Source organism: Cuculus canorus, chromosome 28, assembly GCF_017976375.1.
Source record: "Cuculus canorus isolate bCucCan1 chromosome 28, bCucCan1.pri, whole genome shotgun sequence".
Classification (NCBI taxonomy): domain Eukaryota; kingdom Metazoa; phylum Chordata; class Aves; order Cuculiformes; family Cuculidae; genus Cuculus; species Cuculus canorus.
This window is the reverse complement of record NC_071428.1, coordinates 16262-36302: the sequence shown is the minus strand read 5'-3', so window position 1 is coordinate 36302 and position 20041 is coordinate 16262. Positions and strand designations below refer to the sequence as shown.

General features: G+C 54.3%; 1 protein-coding gene, 1 long non-coding RNA gene and 1 other non-coding gene across 8 annotated transcripts; 1 reads left to right on the top strand and 2 right to left on the bottom strand.

Annotated features, from left to right (window-relative positions):
- Nucleotides 1-616: 616 nt before the first annotated feature.
- On the bottom strand, nucleotides 617-7988 carry LOC128849393 (uncharacterized). Of its 4 annotated transcripts, none has more exons than XR_008447373.1 (6): nucleotides 7709-7985; nucleotides 4506-4660; nucleotides 3660-3750; nucleotides 2013-2049; nucleotides 1700-1821; nucleotides 617-1529 (listed from the first exon to the last, which is right to left on the bottom strand). It is a non-coding gene; the product is annotated as an uncharacterized LOC128849393 (long non-coding RNA). The 4 variants fall into 4 exon arrangements; XR_008447374.1 differs by having other exon boundaries at nucleotides 617-1676; nucleotides 1780-1821; XR_008447372.1 differs by lacking the exon at nucleotides 617-1529 and adding an exon at nucleotides 6208-6414 and having other exon boundaries at nucleotides 1780-1821; nucleotides 7709-7988.
- LOC128849430 (small nucleolar RNA SNORD45) lies at nucleotides 3425-3507 on the bottom strand. Its single transcript, XR_008447388.1, has one exon. It is a non-coding gene; the product is annotated as a small nucleolar RNA SNORD45 (small nucleolar RNA).
- A 2595-nt stretch (nucleotides 7989-10583) lies between the features above and the next one.
- On the top strand, nucleotides 10584-17528 carry LOC104056838 (guanylate-binding protein 1-like). 3 transcript variants are annotated; one of them, XM_054051061.1, is made up of 11 exons: nucleotides 10584-10738; nucleotides 12506-12586; nucleotides 12730-12941; nucleotides 13032-13159; nucleotides 13587-13696; nucleotides 13913-14115; nucleotides 14232-14474; nucleotides 14772-15052; nucleotides 15629-15841; nucleotides 15962-16064; nucleotides 16170-17528. In XM_054051061.1, exons 3-11 carry the CDS (start codon nucleotides 12749-12751, stop codon nucleotides 16277-16279), a joined length of 1584 nt encoding a protein of 527 aa, XP_053907036.1. In that variant the 5' UTR covers nucleotides 10584-10738; nucleotides 12506-12586; nucleotides 12730-12748; the 3' UTR covers nucleotides 16280-17528. The 3 variants fall into 3 exon arrangements, with proteins under 3 accessions (XP_053907036.1, XP_053907038.1, XP_053907037.1); XM_054051062.1 differs by having other exon boundaries at nucleotides 10608-10753; XM_054051063.1 differs by lacking the exon at nucleotides 12506-12586 and having other exon boundaries at nucleotides 10600-10738.
- The last annotated feature ends 2513 nt before the right edge of the window (nucleotides 17529-20041 follow it).

Genomic DNA, 20041 nt, shown 5'->3' with positions numbered 1-20041 from the left:
AATGGCTTCTCATTTTTATTTACATCTCCACTGTAGCAGCAAAGTAAAAAACAAACAAGGAAAACAAAATTAAGGTTGGAAGTGCCAGGGACCAGTTTGAGAACCCTGGGTTCAAGCGTGGTTTGACACAGATTCGAGATTTCCGTGAGGCGAAGAAAGGTGCAGCTGCACTAAGCAACCAGAGAGATGGGAAAAAGGAACTTCTATTTATTGAGCAAGGGATAAAATTCTGGGGTGTTTGAACGTTTCAGTGAATCAGGAAAAGGGGAAGAGGAAACAGAGAGAGGGAAAAGGAAAAGGAAAAGAATAGCAAAAAGATCTCACCACCCCAGTGTTCCAATGATAAAAATTCTTCTTTGCCAGTGATGGAATCTTTGTGTTGTGGATCCAGGAGGTGGTGGAAGGAAAGTGCAACAGAGAGAGGGAGAGAGGGAGAGAGGGAGAGAGGGAGAGAGGGAGAGAGGGAGAGAGGGAGAGAGGGAGAGAGGGAGAGAGGGAGAGAGGGAGAGAGGGAGAGAGGGAGAGAGGGAGAGAGGGAGAGAGGGAGAGAGGGAGAGAGGGAGAGAGGGAGCAGCCAAACTGGCTAGCTTTCATCTGTCCAGAGAGAGAGAGAGAGAGAGAGAGAGAGAGAGCGAGAGAGAGAGAGAGCAGCCAAACTGGCTAGCTTTCATCTGTCCAGTTCTCAAGGGTCCTCCCATTCAGGAGAGAGAGACACTCCTTCAGGCCTTTTAGGAGAGCGTGGAAGAGGGCCTAGAGGTTGACAAAGCCCTTTAAACTTCTCCTCTTGTACTCAATCAGCAATTGGGATTGCTTCAGACTGGGAATCAGGGCAGGAGACACGGCCACCCTCTGGCAGGACTTTCTCCTCACCAGCAGCTCCCCTTCCTCCCTTTTCACATGCTGGGGTGGGGCTCAGAGATGCAAATAAGACAATACTCCATCTCTGGCAGAAATCGCTTCTCATCAGAAATTCCCTTAGGCATCCCCCTCCTTTCAGTTCTCACTTCCTCCAGTCATCAGTGTGGGGATCAGTCTGGGGTGAAGACAGGACAACATCCCAGCTTAAGTTGTTTGAGGGGAACCTTCCTATCAGTTCCTTACAGAAAGGGCCCTCTGGAGTTCATCTCGTCCAAACCCCTGATCTAAGCAGGTCTAGTTAAGAAGATACTTGAGCCTTGAAATCCTTCAAGGCCAGGCTGGATGGGGCTTTTAGCCCCTTGATCCAGTGGGAGATGTCCCTGCCCATGGTAGGGGGTGGAACTGGATGGGCTTTCAGGTCCTTTCCAACCCAACCATTCCATGATTCTACTCTATGATAAATTAAAATGCTCCATTTATCCTCAGGTGAAACAGCTTCCTGGGAGACATTGTAGCCAGCTTTCTGGAAAGAAAAGAACAAGTCTGACCTGTTTCTCCAAAGAGGGGAAACAAGGAATAAGCATTAACCAGCAGCACACGCTTGGCCTCTGACAACTGTGCAAATCGTACGCCGTGCACACAGAAACAGCACTGAAGGGTTCTGAAATATCCTATGGAGTAAAAGACAAGAAAGGGCGTGGATTGTTTGTTTTGATGACCTCTTCCCACCTTCAGGAAAGGAAAAGGCAAGAAGGATTTGGAAAAAGCTTTCCTTTCCTGTAGGAGAAGCTGAAATTCCTTTTTCCTGAGTAATTTTTCTATTTTGGGGGAAAAAAAGAACCTGTTGTTGATGATGCCTTTGTGAGAGGAGCTGACTCCTGCTCACACCATTTCCTGTTGTGCCAGGGAATGCTGTCACACCTGGGATTCACAGTCAACAAACCAGGAATTCTTCTACAAATCCTAGAGGAGAGAGAATTCCCAATGATAAAACCATTGTGGCCCTGATCTGAGGCTGCGTTTGAAGTGCCAGACAGATGGCCGCAAATGGACCCTCCGCCCGGCAAGCTCCAGCACACGGCATCCCCCACCCCAGCCCTGGCACTGGTTGGAAAGAGCTAAAAGGACCCCATTGTCTGCAGCCAGTGACCCACCTTCTTTTGGCGAGTGCCACGCACATTCCCCATCGTCCTTTCCATCAGCAACATGGAGACAGCAGAGAAGAGTTTGGGGAAAAAAGCCACAAGAAAAAAAACCAGAAGGGAAATGATTGAACATATCTTTCTTTAAAAGAGACAACTCAAATCCTGAATTTACAGCAGGGCTCACTGAAACAGCTCAGAATCCATGGTCACTCCAGCACAGTTTGGTTCCCTGCAGCTCACCCAGTGCTGTCTAGAACACCAGGAGGTTCCCAAAAGAAAATAAAGACAATCCCAGCTGCTCTTACAGACTTCCCACATCCTTTCACCTGCACGAGCAGGCTCAGGGATGTTGCTGTCTGCAAGATGAAAAACAGTGGAGGGTTGACTATGGAGCATTTTTGGGATGGGACAAAGACCGTGGCTCACAGACCTTCGCCTGCACCACTGCTGCTGGGGATGGGCAGGCATGGGCGAGGCAGCCAGGAGTGACACCCTGACAGCCAGAGCCAGCCTGCAGGGATAAAGAGCTTTATCAACATCCTATTGGAACAGAGGAGGAGTAACCACAACTAGCAGGATCTTCAGAAGCCCCATGGCCGATGGATCAGTCAGGAACAACACAGTGAGTGTGTCCTGGAGGAAAATGCAGGGGCTGAGAGGGAAAGAAGAGATTTCTGAGCTTGCAGTGATGTGAGCCCCTGAACCTCTGCACCACAGCACACTATGTGCTGTGAACACAACAGTGCTGCTCCTGTTCCCCTGCTGCTTCCTGGCTTTACAGTTTACACAAGCTGGGATGGAAGAGTCATTAACAACTGACAAGGAGCCCTGGGGCCCAGCTCCTGGGCTGCCTGAAGCCCTCGGGGTTCTCCAGAGGCTGGGCAGAACCAGAAACCAGCCTGGTTTGACAGCAGGACAGACAGAGAAGCAAGGGGACTTTAGCCTTCTTCCACCTGGAAACCGAACCAAACCAGGCTAACAGCAGCCAAATGCCTGTGGGCACAGCCGCGCCACCAGCCCTTCCCGACTAGAAACAGTGCAGCCCACACCCAAAGCCAGCAGAGAATCATGGAATCATGAAGGGTGGAAAAGACCTCAAGGGTCAACCAGTCCAGCCGTCAGCCCAACACCACCGTGCCTACCAAACCATGTCCTCAAATGCCACCTCTACGAAGTCTGAACATCTCCAGAGATGTTGACTCCACCACTGCCCTAGGCAGGCTGGTCCAATCTTTCACCACTCTTCCAGTGAAGAGATCTCTCCCAAAATCCAGTCCGAGACTCCCCTGATGCAGCCTGACGCCATTTCCCCTCATACTATCACCCTGGCCAGATTCTGAACAGTGTCTGCTCAAGGCAGCCAGGTGGAAACACAAAAGCAGGCTCCTTGCAGCTCAAGGAGTGACAAGGTGCTCCCTCGCCAGGTCTCAGAGGAACTCAAGAGCAGAACTGCTCATCTTCAGCCTGCTGCTCAGATAATACATGCCAAGAGACATCATAGACCAGGGCGAGGAGCAACAGCTCCCATCTGCATGGCAGTGCAACTGTGGGGTGGGAGAGGAGCCTTGGGAGCACGTCCATCCCCAGCTCACCCAGGAAGTGAGGCCTCAGATGCTTCCCAAGAGCCCAGCTGGGCTTCCCTGAGCCCATACTCACCGTCCCCTCTCCTTCACCCAAGTGGCACCTCTGGAGGAACACAGGGCCCACGAAGCAGCAGGCATTGGGGAGAACCTTGAAGCTCTTTTTTCTGGAACACAGCAGGGTGGGAAATGAAATCAATGGGACAGAACAATAGGAATGCATTTCAATCTTTATCGAAACACTGAACAAAAAGCAGAAGCCCAGTTTTCCCACTGAAAAAGAACAGCAATGGTCTAAAACGCGCTCCTGCCCCCTTCCTTTCTCCAGCGCCTGGAAAGTTTTCTCAGTCCCTGTCAAGGACACATTCCAGCTCCAGAAATCTGTGTATCCACTGCACGCAAAAGCTCACAGCTCCTGCTCTGTAGGTGGGCAGACAGAACCACCACCAAAGCACCTTGGCTGGGGTGACTTGTGCACAGCAATGCCATTTTAAATGTCTCTGGCCACCAGGAGACCTGAGGGCTCCTGGAAACCTTGGAGCCTGACTCATGGGTTTGCCTGAAGCCCTTGGGGTTCTCCAGGGCTGGGCAGAACCAGAAACCAGCGCTGATTTGACAGCAGGACAGACAGAGAGGCAAGGGGACGTCGGGCCCTTCCCACCGGCTACCTGAGCCAAACCAGGCTCCCAACAGCCAAATGCCTGCAGGCACAGCTGCAACACCGGCCTTCCCTGACCAGACACGGGGCAGCTCACACCCAGAGCCAGCACCACACTTGGAACCTGGCCACAAACTGTGCCCCAGTGCGGCTTGGAGGTCAGCCTGGCACACTGCTTTTTGCCCCAAGAAACCCCAGACACAGAAGCAAGAAGCCCTGCACTCCCCACTGCACCTGGTGTCCCCTCCTCCTGCTGAGCATTACCTGCTGCGCTGTAACGACCCCAGATCCATTGTGTGCCTGGCAGACAGGTTTCAACTCTGACAAGGACACCACCAGTCATCACCCACCGCAATGCACAGCAGAACTGCTGGCTCTGCAGCACCACATAGAACGGCCATCATCTCCATCGCCAAATCCTACCGGAAAGAGAACAGGAGTGATGTGAAGTGGAATCTGTTAAAAGCTGATCCCCAAAGAAAGCTTCAGTTGCTGAGTTACGGAACGTGCTCAGACTGGTGCCGCTGGGCATACAGAAGTGTTTCATGTGCACAAACAAAATCAGCAGCAGTGGAGAAGGGCTCCTGCTGAGCTCTCCCTGCCATGCAGACACAACAGAGCAAAGCCCAACAGAACAGGGGGAAAACCATGGCTGCTCCCAAAAAGGGGAGTCTGAACACTGGGCTGCTCCCTGTGAGCAGGGCAGATGTGACAGGACCCTGCGGACATGCTGTGTGCGCAGCTGGTACTGAACTGTGTCTGTGCACTTGGAACAAGCACGCTCGACAGGACAGGACAGTTCCGTTCACCTCTGAATCTCCACACCAGCATTCCCTCGTCCTGCTCGGCTCTGGGTGCCAGAGCTACCCTCAGGCCTCAAGAACGCAGCACCCAGAACTGCACCTCTCCATGCAGCCAGGAACAAAATGCCAACCCTGCCCCCTGCTACTCACGCTGGGTTCCACTTTGGCACAGGGATTTGATTCCACAGTTTGGAAAAGGTCAAAGATCACAGCCAAAAGAACTGGGAATTTCCTTGGTGTCAGAATAATTCTAGAGCTGAAGAGGGGAGAAACCTCACCGTGCTTCAGGACAACATCCATCACGGACCCAAGGTTTCCAGCCCTGCACTCCCTTCCCAGAGCAGGAGCTGCCGTGTGGATCAGTAACACCACAAACAGGCTCCATCTTTGGCACGGGAACAGGGATACCTTACGTAAGAACCCAACTCTGTTTGGGAGCACCAGAGCCACCTCACAACTGTTTCTCACCCAGCTTTACTTGAGAAGGAAAATAAAAGAGGGACGAGATGATGAGAAATGTGATCGACAATGGAGATGGGGCTGGTGAAGACTGGGACTGAGTCCTTGTTCCCGGCAGAATGGACAGAGCACAGAAAGAACTGCTGAGCAGAGTAGGACAATTCTAGTCACACAGGAAAAAGAGGACTCGAGGAACACGCAAACAGCACTGGAGGCCAAACAGCGCTGCTGGGCAGGACCAGAGAGCAGCCAGTGCACAGAGAAGCCCCCGTTTCACCTTTGCGCAGGTTCCAGCAGCATTCCCTGAGGACTGAATTCCGCACGGTCCCAGACTCTTGTGGTGTCTGTAAATACTCACAACCCCAAACTTCTGCTGCCCCTCTGCCCATCTGCACCTTCCCCACAAGGTACACCAAGAGAAACCCAGCAATTCCAAACAACATTCCCTACAAGGCTCTGGGAAAGCCGGGATCCAAGAAAGAGTTTGGGGAGACAGCAACAAAATCCAGGAGGAATGCAGACAAAATCACCAGGGAAGGAACAGTCAAAGCACAATGCGCTTGGTTTCCCTCTTGGATTATGTTCCAGTAATGCACTAAAATGGGTTTGGCCAACGGCACCCCCAGCACCTGGGTCCCAAATCTGCACTCCTCACGATCACTAATTGCCTGGGGCTGTTCCCGCAGCCGCCCTGTTCCACCTACCTGGACGTGCCGAGGGCATCCAGCAGACAAGGAGCGCAACCTGTGCTGGTGGCACTCATGGTGCTGCAGCCATGCTGGCAGGCTTTGACAAATGCCAGAATTCTGCCTGCCTTCATTAGATGCAGATGTCTCAGAACATCCACTGCTCACTGCCCCAGGAACACGGTCCCGCCTCAGTGCTCCCCATCGCAGGGCAGGGGTTCAGCTCTGTATCAAGGAAGCGCAGCATCGGAACAGAGCAATGGAAATGCCCTATGGAACACTGAAAGAGTTTGCAGCACATCAGATCCCATCTCAATCACCGACCACTCCTGCACATTCCATGTGTGATGCCTGTCCACACACACAAGCACATGGGCGAGCACACCTCAACACCTCTGTGCTTCCCTTCACCCCTCTGCTTTCCAGGCTGTGAGGACCCAGCTCCAGGCCAGTCCACATGGAGTAGTGAAGCACCGGCTCCTTCCAGGCCATCCAGGGGGATCTTGGCATCCAAACAGAGCCTCCCACCCCCACCTCGAAGAGGCACCAACAACTGGACCAGCCTTGCATGTAACTCCCTATCCCGGGGCAAAGCTGCACTGTCTGAGGTGGCAGAGAAGAAAGGAATTCCCTAGGAAGGCACTGCTCACACGCAGGGCTACATCTCCCTCTCCCTATCATTCACTCACACTACTCATAGGCACAATTTTCTTGATGCAGGATTTCCACCTGGCGTGTATCTGGCACAGCCACAACAATCCTAAGCAACCCTGTCTGCCAGTCTTTTGGGGACACTGAAAATAACCACAGCTCTTTGTCCCCCTCCAGGCAGCAGCTATTACTGACATTTTCCACCTCCTGGGAATGAAATCCAGGGGCTGGGGCTACGTCCAGTTACCAACAACTCTAAACCCAGCGCGTGCTGCAGCGTTTACCATCCCGAGCATGCAAGCTAGATGGTTCTGGGCAGGCAGAACCACCACCAAAGCACCTCAGCTAGGGTGACCTGTGCACAGCGATGCCATTTTAAACGTCTCTGGCCACCAGAATGTCTGTGGGCTCCTGGAAGCCTTGGAGCCCAGCGCTTGGGCTGCCTGAAGCCCTCGGGGCTCTCCAGGGCTGGAAGAAAAATAAAAGAAAGATGAGACGCTGAGAAATGTGATCAGCAGTGGAGATGGAGCTGGTGAAGAGACAGGACTGGGACTGAGTCCTTGTTCCCAGTGGAACAGACACAGCACCGAAAGAACTGCTGAGCAGAGCAGGACAATTTTATTTACACAGGAAAAAAACCCACCATGCCCACTAAACCGTGTCCCCAAGTACTGCACCTCCTCGCTTTCTGAACCCTTCCAGGGATGAGGACTCCAGCCCTGTCCTGGGCAGCCCCTGCCAGGGCTTCACCTCTCGTGCCAGTAGAGAAATCTTTCCCAATATCCAATCTAACCCTCCTCTGGGACAACTTGAGGCCGTTTCCTCTCGTTCCTTCCCTTATTCCTTGGGAGCAGAGCCCAGCACCCACCTCACTCCAACCTCCTTTCCGGGAGCTGCAGTGGGCCATGAGGTCTCCCATCAGCCTCGTCCTCTCTACACCGAGCAGTCCCGGCGCCCTCACAGCAGCTGGGCTCCACCGCTACCCCAGCCCCGGCGCCTTCCTGCACACGGTGATGGAAACCCCCGCAGGGCGGAGGCGAACGGGCAGCGCAGCAGGGACAGAACCCCATAGCCTCCCGCTCTCTCCCCGCTGCCGCAATGGCCGCCACGCGCGGGGCGCACAGCAAGGACCCCGCCGGGGCTGTTCGCGCCGTTCGCCTGCCCCGCGCGGGCCCTGTCGAGGCGGCGGCGACGCGGCCGGAGCCGGCGTTGGGGAGGGCACCCCGCGGGGCGGGGGGAAGGCCCCTCCCTCTGTTCCTGTCTCTCCCCTCCTCAGGGGCGAGGTCAGGCAGAGATGATGCCAAAGCTCTAATGAGCAGAGGGTTGACTGTGGTGAAGTTAGAATCATAGATTCATAGAACACTAAGGGTTGGAAGGGACTTTAAAGATCACCTAGTTCCAAACCCTCTGCCATGGGCAGGGACACCTCCCACTGGATCAGGCTGGCCAAGGCCCCATCCAGCCTGGCCTTAGAGTCATAGAATCACCAGGTTGGAAAGGACCCACTGGATCATCGAGTCCAACCATTCCTAACACTCCCTAAACCACGCCCCTCAGCACTTCATCCACCCATCCCTTAAACACCTCCAGGGAAGGTGACTCAACCCCCTCCCTGGGCAGCTGTTCCAGTGCCCGATGACCCTTTCCGTGAAAAATTTTTTCCTGATGTCCAGCTTGAACCTCCTCTGGCGGAGCTTCAGGCCGTTCCCTCTTGTCTTGTCCCCTGTCACTTGGGAGAAGAGCCCAGCTCCCTCCCCTCCACAACCTCCTTTCAGGTAGTTGTAGAGAGGAATAAGGTCTCCCCTCACCTCCTCTTCTCCAGGCTAAACACCCCCAGCTCTCTCAGCCGCTCCTCAGAAGACTTGTTCTCCAGCCCCTCACCAGCTTTGTTGCTCTTCTCTGGACACGCTTCAGAGCCTCAACATCCTTCTTGTGGTGAGGGGACCAGAACTGAACACAGTATTCAAGGTGCAGTCTCACCAGTGCTGAGTACAGAGGGAGAATAACCTCCCTGGACCTGCTGATCACACCGTTTCTGATACAAGCCAAGATGCCATTGGTCTTCTTGGCCACACTGCTGGCTCACATTCAGTCAGCTGTCAACCAACACGTCCAGGTCCTTCTCCTCTAGGCAGCTTTCTAGCCAGACTTCTCCTAGTCTGTAGCACTGCATAGGGTTGTTGTGCCCCAAGTGCAGGACCCGGCATTTGGCCATGTTGAACCTCATCCCATTGGTCTCGGCCCAGCAGTCCAGCCTGTTCAGATCCCTTTGCAGAGCCTCCCTACCCTCCAGCAGATCCACGCTTCCTCCCAGCTTAATGTCATCCACAAACTTGCTAAGGGTGCACTCAATGCCTTCATCCGGGTCATTGATGAAGACAATGAACAGGGCTGGAACTTCACATGAGCCGGCAACGTGCGCTCGCAGCCCAGAAGCCAACCGTATCCTGGGCTGCATCAAAAGAAGCGTGGCCAGCAGGTCGAGGGAGGTGATTCTGCCCTTCTATTCATCTCTTGTGAGACCCCACCTGGAGTATTATGTCCAGTTCTGGAATCCTCAACATAAGAAGAAGATGGAGCTGTTGGAACGGATCCAGAGGAGGGCTGCAAGGATGATCTGGGGGCTGGAGCACCTTCCATATGAGGCCGGGGTAAGAGAGTTGGGCTTGTTCAGCCTGGAGAAGAGAAGGCTCTGAGGAGACCTTATATCGACCTTCGAGTACCTTAAGGGGACCTACAAGAAAGCTGGGGAGAGGCTTTTTACAAAGGCTTGTAGTGATAGGACTAGGGGCAATGGCTATAAACTGGAGAGGGACAGATTTAGGTTAGACATTAGATGGAACTTCTTCATGATGAATGCAGTGAGGCCCTGGATCAGGTTGCCCAGGGAAGTTGTGGCTGCCCATCGCGGGGGGGGGGGGGGGGGGGGAAGGGTTGAACTGGATGATCTTTAATGCCTGGCGGTCGGAAGATATCACGCTGTAACGGAAAGATAAGACTCCTCTCCGAATGGCCAATAGTTTTTAGCTGAGTTTAGCCCAAGATGACCAATAGTGTTTAGGTTATACTGTAAGCAGACGGAAATGATGTTGTAAACCCAAGACTATATAATGCCGTGTTATGAGCTAATAAATGCAATTTGCCATTGGTGCCCGTGAGCTGATGGCCCGAGCGGCCTGGGGTTGGCTGTTGTGTTGTTCCTGAGATTGGCCGCCACGCTCATGAGCGGCAACAGGCTTGTAGTGATAGGACTGGGGCAACAGCTATAAACTGGAGAGAGACAGATTTAGATTAGACATAAGGTGCAACTTCTTCATGATGAATGTGGTGAGGCCCTGGATCAGGTTGCCCAGGGAAGTTGTGGCTACCCCATCCCTGGATGGGGTCTTGGGCAGCCTGATCTAGTGGCTGCCCATTGTGGGGTGGGGGGGGGAGTGTGTGTGTGTGTGTGTGTGTGTGTGTGTGAACTAGATGATCTTTAATGTCCCTTCCAATGCAAACTATTCTATGATTCATGTTTACATGCTCCTAGGATTCTGCGATTGGGGGGAGGATTTGGGTTGGGACTAGGGGCTTGCTCAGGGTGAATGCTAATATGAGGGTTTGGTTTTGCTTTAGGTAGTCAGGGTTTGCTTTTGCATTTCTTGTTAATCCTTCTCATTCCTTCACTTATTAATCCGTCTCTGTCTTGCCTGCTCTCAGTTTTCGAATGGAGCTGCAGGGTGGCGGAAAACCCGTGACCAACGGCCAGCCGTGGCATTTCCTGCTTTGCTCTCAGGTCCTAACTTTCGTTTTCTCTGCCTGGGTCACGCTGTTTCCTGGCATAGGAGGAGAAAGGCACAGCATAAAAATCCAGGCTAGACCCAGGCTGCAGCAGAGCTGTGTCAGCCCCCAGCAGGTGAGGAAGACGAGGGTGAGTCCCTTCCCCTGATCCCCCCCCCCCAATGCAAGCAGCCCTGGACATAGGGCTGTGGGGGCTCCTGCTGACCCCAGTGGGTGACAGGAACCCCAGTGCGTGACAGGGAGCCCAGCAGGTGGGAAGAGGAAGAGCTCTGCATCTCTGCTGTGGCCCAGGGATGGAGCAGGGGGGATGGGGGGCTGGGAGCCTGTGTTCAACACCCCCAAAGGCTTGGTGTGCAAGTTAGCACTCGCCTGAGCTCAGCCCCTCTGCCCTGAGCTTTTCTCTCCTCCCTGCTGTGCTGGGAACGCCTGGGACCCCGAGGCAGCCTCTTGTCCCCCCATGGCCATCCCTTTGATGTTCCTGGAGGAGAGCAGTGTCCTCCAAGAGGATTCCAATCCCAGAAGTGGGCAACGCCTATGGAGCCTGTGCCTGGGTGTCCAAGAGGCTGCAGTGAGGCAGGTTCTGGGTGCAGGCATGAACTGGGGCACTGGTCTGCCTCTCCGTCTGTGGGGTTTGCTGGTGCCTGGCCGGACTGGGGCTTGGTGGGGTTTAAGTGCAGCCGGCAACTCCTCACCTGCGGGCTCACTGCCTGCCCGCAGTGGGATGTGGAGAAATTCGGAGAGGCAAAGTGAGAAAGCTTGTGGTTGGAGGCCAAGAGAGTTTAATAGTTAATGCCACAGCTGTGCAAACAAGCAAAGTTCTAGGGTTCAGTTGGGGTCAGCTGTCCCGGCTGCGTTCCCTCTCAGCTTCTTGTGCCCCTGCACTGGTTTGGGCTGGGACAGAGTTCCTTTTCTTCAGGGCAGTTGGAATGGGGCTATGGTTTTGGTTTGTGCTGAGGGCAGGGTTGGTGACTTAGAGGCATGTTTGTTATTGCTTGTCATGGTTCAGCTGCATCCAGCTTTATGAGAGGTCAAACGTGAGCAGTTCACCTTCCAATTTCCCCTGCCACCCTGCTCCAGAAAGAGGAAAGATGGGTGAGGGAAGGGGAGTTGTGGGTTGGAAATGAAAACTAAACCAGCTTTGATGAAGCAATAATAATTATAATGAAAATGCTACTAATCAAAAAGAACAAACTATGTGCAAATGCACAAAATCGACCCACCTACTGGAGTGACTGGCACCACTGATGGGTGGGAGTGAGGAGGAAGGAAAGGAGGGGTTACTGTGTGGGGAAAGTCCCAGGCTGGACTCAGCAGCTGCAGGAGCTGCACTCAGGAACTGGATTCAGGAACGCACAGATATTTTTGTTATCACTTGTCACGGTTGAGCCCCACCCAGCTTGATTGTAAGCCAAAGAGGAACAGTCAGGATCCCAATTCCCCCCTTGCCATCTCTCGCTCCTGGAAAGGGATCGGGGCAAAAGAGTTCTCCCTGGGCACCGGCCATCAAAGAAGAGAGACTGAGCCTCGTCATCCCCCCTTGTTATTCCAAGCGTGATGTCTATGGGGTGGAAGCCTCTGTTGGTCAGTTTGGGGTCCCCTCTACTGTCTGCCTCTCCCTGTATGTGCCCCCCCCTTTTTCTCCTCTTTCCCTCACAACTATACCAGCTCCAGGATGGCCTTGGTCTCCCCAGGGACCGATGTCAGCAATGACCTTTCTGCATCCCAGTGCCCATTACTTTGGAGATAACCGTAAATGCTCAGTGTTCTCACTTCCAGAGATAGACACTGCCTGCAAACATAGTTAATTTCCAGTTAACTACCAGAAAACACAGTGACTTCAACCAGATGTAGCTGTGACACTAGAAAATCCCTTCTGCTTTAGCTCAAACCAGAACATCGCTGACCTGCATCTGCACAGTGCAAAGGCCTTTCCTGCTCCTCGCAGCACCCCGCCAGTGAGCAGGTATCTCTCCCTTTCTTATTTTCCTTCTCATTCCAAATCATTCTTCTATTGTATTTCAGTTATTAAGGCCGCTGATGCCCGTCCCTGTCCGGGGTGTGGGTTGCCCCCTCACGAAGCAGCCCCTCTGCCCGTCTCCTTCACAGGTCCCGTGTGCCGTCAGCAATGGCCTCTGCAATCCAGATGCCGGCACCCGTCTGCCTCATTGAGAACAGCCCAAGGAAGGGGCTGGTGGTCCAGCAGGAGGCCCTGCAGGTGCTGTCAGAGATCTCCCAGCCGGTGGTGGTGGTGGGCATCGCTGGGCTGTACCGCACCGGCAAGTCCTACCTCATGAACAGGCTGGCTGGGCAGAGGAAAGGTGAGGGAGATCCCAGCCCTGGATGGCCAAGCTTACTGGGTTTTCCTGCTTGGGGTTTAACGCTGGTGAGACCTTTGTGTCCTCCCACAGGTTTCTCCATGGGCTCTAGTGTGCAGGCCCACACCAAAGGGATCTGGATGTGGTGTGTCCCTCACCCCTGCCGGCCTGGACACACTCTGGTGCTGCTGGACAGTGAAGGTCTGGGCGACGTGAAGAAGGTGCGGAAGAAGCAGCAGCTCCCTTTGTGCATCCCAGCACTTTGTGGAAGGTCTTGAGGGCGCAGCCTTGGTGGCCTGAGTCAAGGTGTTCCCACCAGCTGTGATATCCTTCAGCTGGGAAGAGCCAGAGGCCAAGCGGAAGGAGGCTGGGGTAGAGAAGTTGTCAAATTCCTCTGCTTTTCTGGAGAAGAGCAGCAGGACAGGCATGAAGAGCTCCAGGAACACTGTGTAGGGGATTGTGGGACCCTGGGAGTGCAGAGCTTAGGATGATCCCAGCTACAGAAGGTCATGGTGATGTCATGGCGGGGTCTGTCCAAAAGCTGGCCTGGCTGTGGCCTGTGGGTTAGGGGCATTGTGGGTCTGGGTTGTGGGGCTTTGCTCCTCCTTAGGGAGTCTTGTTGCTGAGAGCCAGGCGTTGTTGTTCCAGGGCGACACCAAGAATGACACGTGGATCTTTGTGCTGACCGTCCTGCTCTCCAGCACCCTGATCTACAACAGCAAAGGCTCCATTGACCAGCAGGCCCTGGAGCAGCTGTAGTATCCTTGGTGGGAGTGCGGCACCAGGGATGCCCTCCTCTCCCTAGGTGGTGGGCAAGGGGTTGACAGATTGCAGTTCCTCAAAGAACCTTCTGCTGGTGCCCAGGAATGTGCTTTGAGTCCTTAGGGGTGCCATGTTGATGACCTTATGGCTGGGGGTGGTTGCAGGATGGCGATGCCCGTGCGTTCAGGGCTGTTTCCTTAGCCAGCTCCCAGCTATGTGATGAGGCTGACTGAGCGTATCAAGGTGAAAGCAGCACCCGAGGAGAGTGAAGATGGCCTGGAGGAGGCAGGACAATTAGTCCCCTTCTTCCCGACTTTTGTCTGGGCTGTGCGGGATTTCACCCTGCAGCTGGAGAAGGACGGGAAGGAGATCTGTGAGGACGAATACTTGGAGGACGCGCTGGAGTTAGAGCCTGGTAAGGGAATGGTGGTGTGCTGCTGGAGATGTCCACTTGTGACAAAGCAGCACTTCAGGGTCAGTCAACGACAGCACAATGCCGGTGAACTCCCTCTGTGTCCTCTCACTGTGCAGGTGACAGCCCGGAGACACAACGCTGCAACCAGCCCCGGGAATGCATCCTCCGGTCCTTTCCGCATCGCAAGTGCTTTATTTTTGACCAGCCAGCCAGCAGGAGTGAGCTGGTGCGCTTGGAGGAGCTTCAGGATGATGAGCTGAATCAAGACTTCCAGCAACAGGTGGAGAAATTCTGCAGGCACATCTGGGAAAAGTCTCCACCTAAGAGCATCCCTCATGGGCGCATCCTGACAGGGAACCGTGAGTGCTGGTGTGCAGAGGCTTGGATGGGCGGGGGCTCCAGGCTGTCTCTGGGGAAGGATGAACTGCAGGGTCAAAGGATGCAGGTGGGTAGAGGGAGAGCTTTTCTGCTGGTGCCGTCCCTGCCTGTTGACCTGGAGCTTCTGGAAGTTGCAGGCAGGGTGGGAAACAATTGGGAAAAGAAGTTGATGAAGACTCTGTCAGGGAGGCAGCAGGGATGTGGCAGGAGCCAGGGCGAAATGGGAGCTGGCATTGTGTTGAGGCTGCAGCTGTCTCATGGTTGGTCTTCTTTGGCAGTGCTGGGGAAGCTGGCAGAGACCTACGTGGAGGCCATCGAGAGCGGATCAGTGCCGTGCCTGGAGAGTGCAGTGCTGGCCCTGGCAGAGATGGAGAATGCAGCGGCGGTGAAAGAGGCTGTGACATTGTACCAGAATCTGATGAAGCAGCGGGCAAAGCTGCCGACAGAGACTGTTGAGGAATTGCTGGAGTTGCACAGGCAGTGTGATCAGGAGGCTCTGGAGCTGTTCCACAAACGGGCATTTGAGGAGGGCATGTGCCGTTTCCAGGCAGAGCTCACGGTAGGTGGTCCCCAGCCCAGCCAGAATTCCCCAGGGACACCACCACTGTGCCCTCAGGCCTGGGAAAATAGCATGGTCCTAGGGAACTGGGATCTCCCTGTCTCCTGCCAGAGGACAAGGCTGTGCCCTCTCCAGAGGAGACTCCATCCCAGCGCCTGCTCTCCCACGCTACGGACGGGTGGTCGTCCCTGCTGCACCAGCCACTTCTCCCTCTGTTCCAAAGCCGTGCTGCAACGGGGGTGAATCTCAGCCCTGCCCTGTCCCGTGCTGCAGCCCAGACGTACCTCTGGTCCGGCTGGAAGCCTGGAACCTTCCCCACTGCCCTTGTCGTGCTGACTCTCTTGCCTCTGGTTGTTGTGAAGCCCAGGGTTCCTGGCACGCTCTCTGCTCATGTGCACCTTGGCCCAGAGGGGTCTGTGGGCACAGAATGGCCGCCCCATTGTCACCTCCCAGTTGATTACGCCACAGCCTGGAGATCCCTGTCTCCATGTCAGCCTGGCTTGGTTTCTGGCTGGTGTGAGAGCGGTGGCTTCAGCTCAGCCTGGGCTGACACCTTCCCTCTGCATCTCTGAGTAGCGCCAGGTGGAGGAAGTCAAGGAGAAGTTCTGCAGAGGCAATGAGGAGGCATCCCGTGCCAAGTGCGAGGATGCTCTCAGGGAGCTCTTCCAAGACATGGAGAGACGCCTCGGTGATGGTGACTACAATGTTGCCGGTGGGTTCCAGCTGTTCCAAACAGACCTGCTGGCACTGGTGAAGAATTACCGGGAAGTGCCTGGCAAGGGAGTGAAGGTAGGAAGAAGTGCAACTCCCCTTTGAGGGGAGATGCTGCACGTCCCATCCCCTTCCCCCAAGAAACCATTTCGCCTGAGCTGCTGATTTTTCTCTTCTCTTCTACCTCTGGTCGTACAGGCCGCTGCTGTCCTTCAGGAGTTCCTCCAAAGGCTCAAGTTTCTGGCCAGTGTCATCCTCACCGTAGACCAGTCCCTGAAAGAGAAGGAAGAGGAGCTGAAACGTAATTTCTGGGTTGGGGGAATGATGGAGGGGAGGGAAAAAGGACTTCTTGGGGGCCGGGGGCTCAGCGCTTGCCTTTGCAACGCCTCTGTTTCTCTGTCCCCAGGTGTGCAAGAGCAGTACAAGAGAGCTGAGCAGAAGCAGAAGAAACTAAAGATGATTCTTACTGCACTATCAGTGTTGTTTGCTGTGGTATCTGTCATAATTGCCTTTTGAGACCACTGAGACTTTTAAGATTTCCCCTTTAGTGACATTGTGTAGGGTCCCCAAGTACGATTGTTGTCAGTTTTGAAAGCCTTTCTTGCAAGACGCTTGCCACAGAGCACATGAGCGGCCTCCACATTCACTTGTACCATATCTCTTTCTTTCCTGCACACTTCTTCCAGGAGAAGCTGTTCTCCCCTCTCTTCCCAGAGCACCCGGTCTCTTGTTCCATCTGAAGGCAGGGAAACGTCTTCACCCATGGTGGCCCTGGGCACGGAGAGGCCGTGATGGCAGCAGGCAGGGCTGAGAGCATTTGGCCGTGATGACAACAAGTCAGTAGAGGATCAAGGCCACCTCTTCTAGAGACCTCACCAGGCCTATGGAGAACATGCTTTAGAGAAAGCCCACTGGCTGTTTTCCTAGGGTCACACCTAGTGCAGCAGCATGAAGAAGCATGGGGGCTGTGACCTCGATCCAGGAATGCTGGTGGAGAGCAGTCCCAGCGTGCTTGGCACCAGCCCTGGGCAGACCTCACCAGTGTGAGCCCACAGCCTGGGGAGCAACAAATGCAAGCCAACCTCTGCTGGGTCACCCTTCCCACCTTGCATCTTGGCAAGGCTTTTCTCCATTTGAAGCTGTGAGGAAGGTCTCCCCATGGGGCTGTACTGTGCTCCATCACCCATCTCCATTCTGCTCCCAGTTTCTTGTCTTCAGGGCGAGAGATCCCCAAGCACCCTTTCCCAGGAGTGTCTGGGGTGGTAGACCAAGACACGGCTGTAGAGGGGTCCTGTGAGGAGTGCATCCCATTGCAGTGGTTGGGGCCAGGACAGAGTTGATGTTCTCTTTAGATGCTGGAGAGGTTCTGTGTTTCAGGATTGTTGATACCCCCCCTGTTTGGCTGCTGGTGAACAGTGCCTGCCCAGCACCAAGAACTCCTCTATTCTCATCCTTCAGCCAGCCAGCTGGGGGTTGGCAAGACACTGGAGGGGACACAACTGGGAAAGGTGACCCCAGCTGACCGAAGGGACATCCCATAGGATACTGTGCTCAAGGAATGGAAGCTAGGGAAACAGGGAGGAAGGGAGGATGTTTGGAGTTGTGGCATTTGCTTTTCCAAGCCACTGTTACATGTGATGGAGGCCTGCTTCCCTGGGGGTGGCTGAACATCTGCCAGCCCAGAGGAAGTAGTGAAAGAATCCCTTCTTTGGCTTTGTTTGCACACGCAGCTTTTGGTTTACCTATTAAAATGTCCCTATCTTGAGCCATGAGTTGTCTTGCTTTTGCCCTTCCCATGCTCTCCTCCATCCCCAGGTGGTGTGGGGCTCATCTGCCCACTGGGATCAGCCCATCCCACTCATGTGTCCATGAGGGTTCCCTCTTCCCTGCAGGGATTCAGCTGCATCATGAGAAGAAGCGGGGGCACCAACCGTTCCTGTGACATGTGGGTGCAGAGGGGTTTGAGTCCTTTATGGAGAGAGGGACTGGTCCGTCCCAAGGGAGTCCCTGCAGTGGCCCAGCCCCCGGAATGCCTTTCCTGCTGTGTGGGTGCTCCATCCCTGATGGGTGGTCTGTACGGGACAGAGAGAGGTCTCCAGAACACAACCCTGCTCCTCTGCAAGGTCCTGGGGAACCTCCTGAGCACAAAGCCCGGGCTCTCTTCCTCTCCATGCTGTTGTGCTGATGCTGTTTTCCCTCCTGAGCCCCCACACTCAGATCCTGCTTTGCCCCAGAGCAGGTGAAGGAGCAGGGTTTGTCTCTGTCCTGTTTGACTTCTTCCTGAGAAGAAGCAGACTCTTCGGTCTCTCCAGCAGATGGAAAGGCAGCAGAGGTGGGACAGCAGGCAGGGACATTTGCGCTGTGTTTTTTTAGGCCAGTAATATGAATCTGACTGAGACAGCAGAGTTTGCTCCAGGTCACATAGAGGAGCGCAAGGGCTCTGTGTATCTGTCTGCATCCACGCTGCTACGCACGCTCCTTCTCTGCACCTTCTGCTCTGTGAAGACACCACTGATATCTCCCTTGGCCCTTCTAAGAGTGAGCAAACCCACTTCTCTGAGCCTCTTCTTGTGCTTCACAAGCACTTGGCCACCTTGATCTGATCAGGGATCCCCTTCAGCCCCCTTCCCCCTGCTTTGTCTCCTTCTGCCCCTTCAGCCTCTTCGACTCCTGTTCTTTCTGCCCCATTTCACCCCCTTATGCTCCTTGCCCCTCTTCAACCCTTTCAGCCCCTTTTTACCCCCTACACCCCCGCATTTCCCTCCTTCTACCCCTTTGCCCAGTTTGGCTCAGTCTGCATTTTGCGTGATTTGGCTCAATTCAGCTCAGTTTGGGTCCTTCACTGGTCCTGGGAGTCTCTAAAATGGTTGGTGGGGTCCTGGAGGGGTTGTGGAGGGGCCCTAGAGGGGTCCTTGCAGTCCTAGATACATTCTGAGGGCTCTTGAAGGGTCCTGGGGGGTCCATAAAATGGTTGTGGGGGTCCCTAGAGGGGTCCTGGGTGCTCTAGAATTGTCCTGGGGTCTCTATACAGATCCTCGTGGTCCTAGACAGGTCCTGGGGTGCCCTAGAGTGGTCCCGGAGGTTCCTAAAGGGGTCCTGGGGGGCTCTAGAGTTGTTCTGAGGGTCCCTAGAGGGGTACTAGGGGGCTAGAAAGGGCTGCCAGGGGCTTCTAAAGGAGTCCTGGAGGGGTCTGGAGGGGTCCTGGGGAACACTAGAGGAGTCCTAGGGGTAGCTAAAGGGGTCTTAGGGGCCTCTTGAGTTGTCCTCGAGGTTCCTAGGCTGTCTTGGGGGTCCCTAGGAGGGTCGTGGGGTACTAGGGGGTCCTGGAAGGTTCTAGAGGGGTTCAAGGGCTCCCAAAATGGGTCTTGCAGGGCACTGGAGGGGTCCTGCAAGGGCTTTAGAGGTGTCCTGGGAGTCCCTAAAGGGATCCTGGGTGTCCTAGAGAAGTCTTGGGGGTCCTAGAATGGTCCTTGGGGGCCCTAGATGGGTTCTGAGGAACTCTAGAGTGGTCCTGCAATTCCTAGAGTGGTCCTGTTGGCCTCTAGGGGGGTCCTGGGGGACCTAGACAGGTCCTGGGAGTCCCTAACTTTTTCCTTGGGGGCTCTAATGAGGTCTTTGGGTTCCCTATGGGGGGTCCTGGGGGATCTAGAGGGAAGCTGGTGGTCCTAGAAGCGTCCTAGGTGGCCCTAGAGGGGTCCTGGGGATCCTAGATTCCCCAGGTCCCTATCAGTCTTCCTTCACATGCGCCACTGTTCCTCTTTTAGACTGGCCCAAAACCAAAACCTAGTTGTTGTATTCCTACTCTTGACCCAGGATCCAGCAGTGTTGCAGCACATTATATCCCTCAGTCGATTTAGGAATTCAGATGGTAATTTAGAGGGACTTTGTTTACTTGTTTGGGAATGGCCTTTTTCATTCTCTTCGAGATTCACTCCTGATATACCTGTAATTTTTCAACATATTTAGATCTGTCTGGATCCCACATTGGGTCTTGGATGGGAAATCCTCTTTCCAAATCCCCTATAGTTTTACAATCAGTTTTTTTGTTTGTTTGTTTGTTTTGTTTGTTTTTTTATCATCTCATTCTTCCCAAAGAGCTGCCAGTAAAACTGTCAGAGCAGACCTTTCCCTGATGCAGGAAGATACTGGGCTATTCAGAAGACCCATCTGAGCCCGTATCCCACTCCTGTGATCGAGGGTGAGGCTTAAGCAAATCGGATAAATCTTGTTCTGTTCTGCTGTCCAGTGAATTTTATTTATTCTAGTGCACCCTTGCTC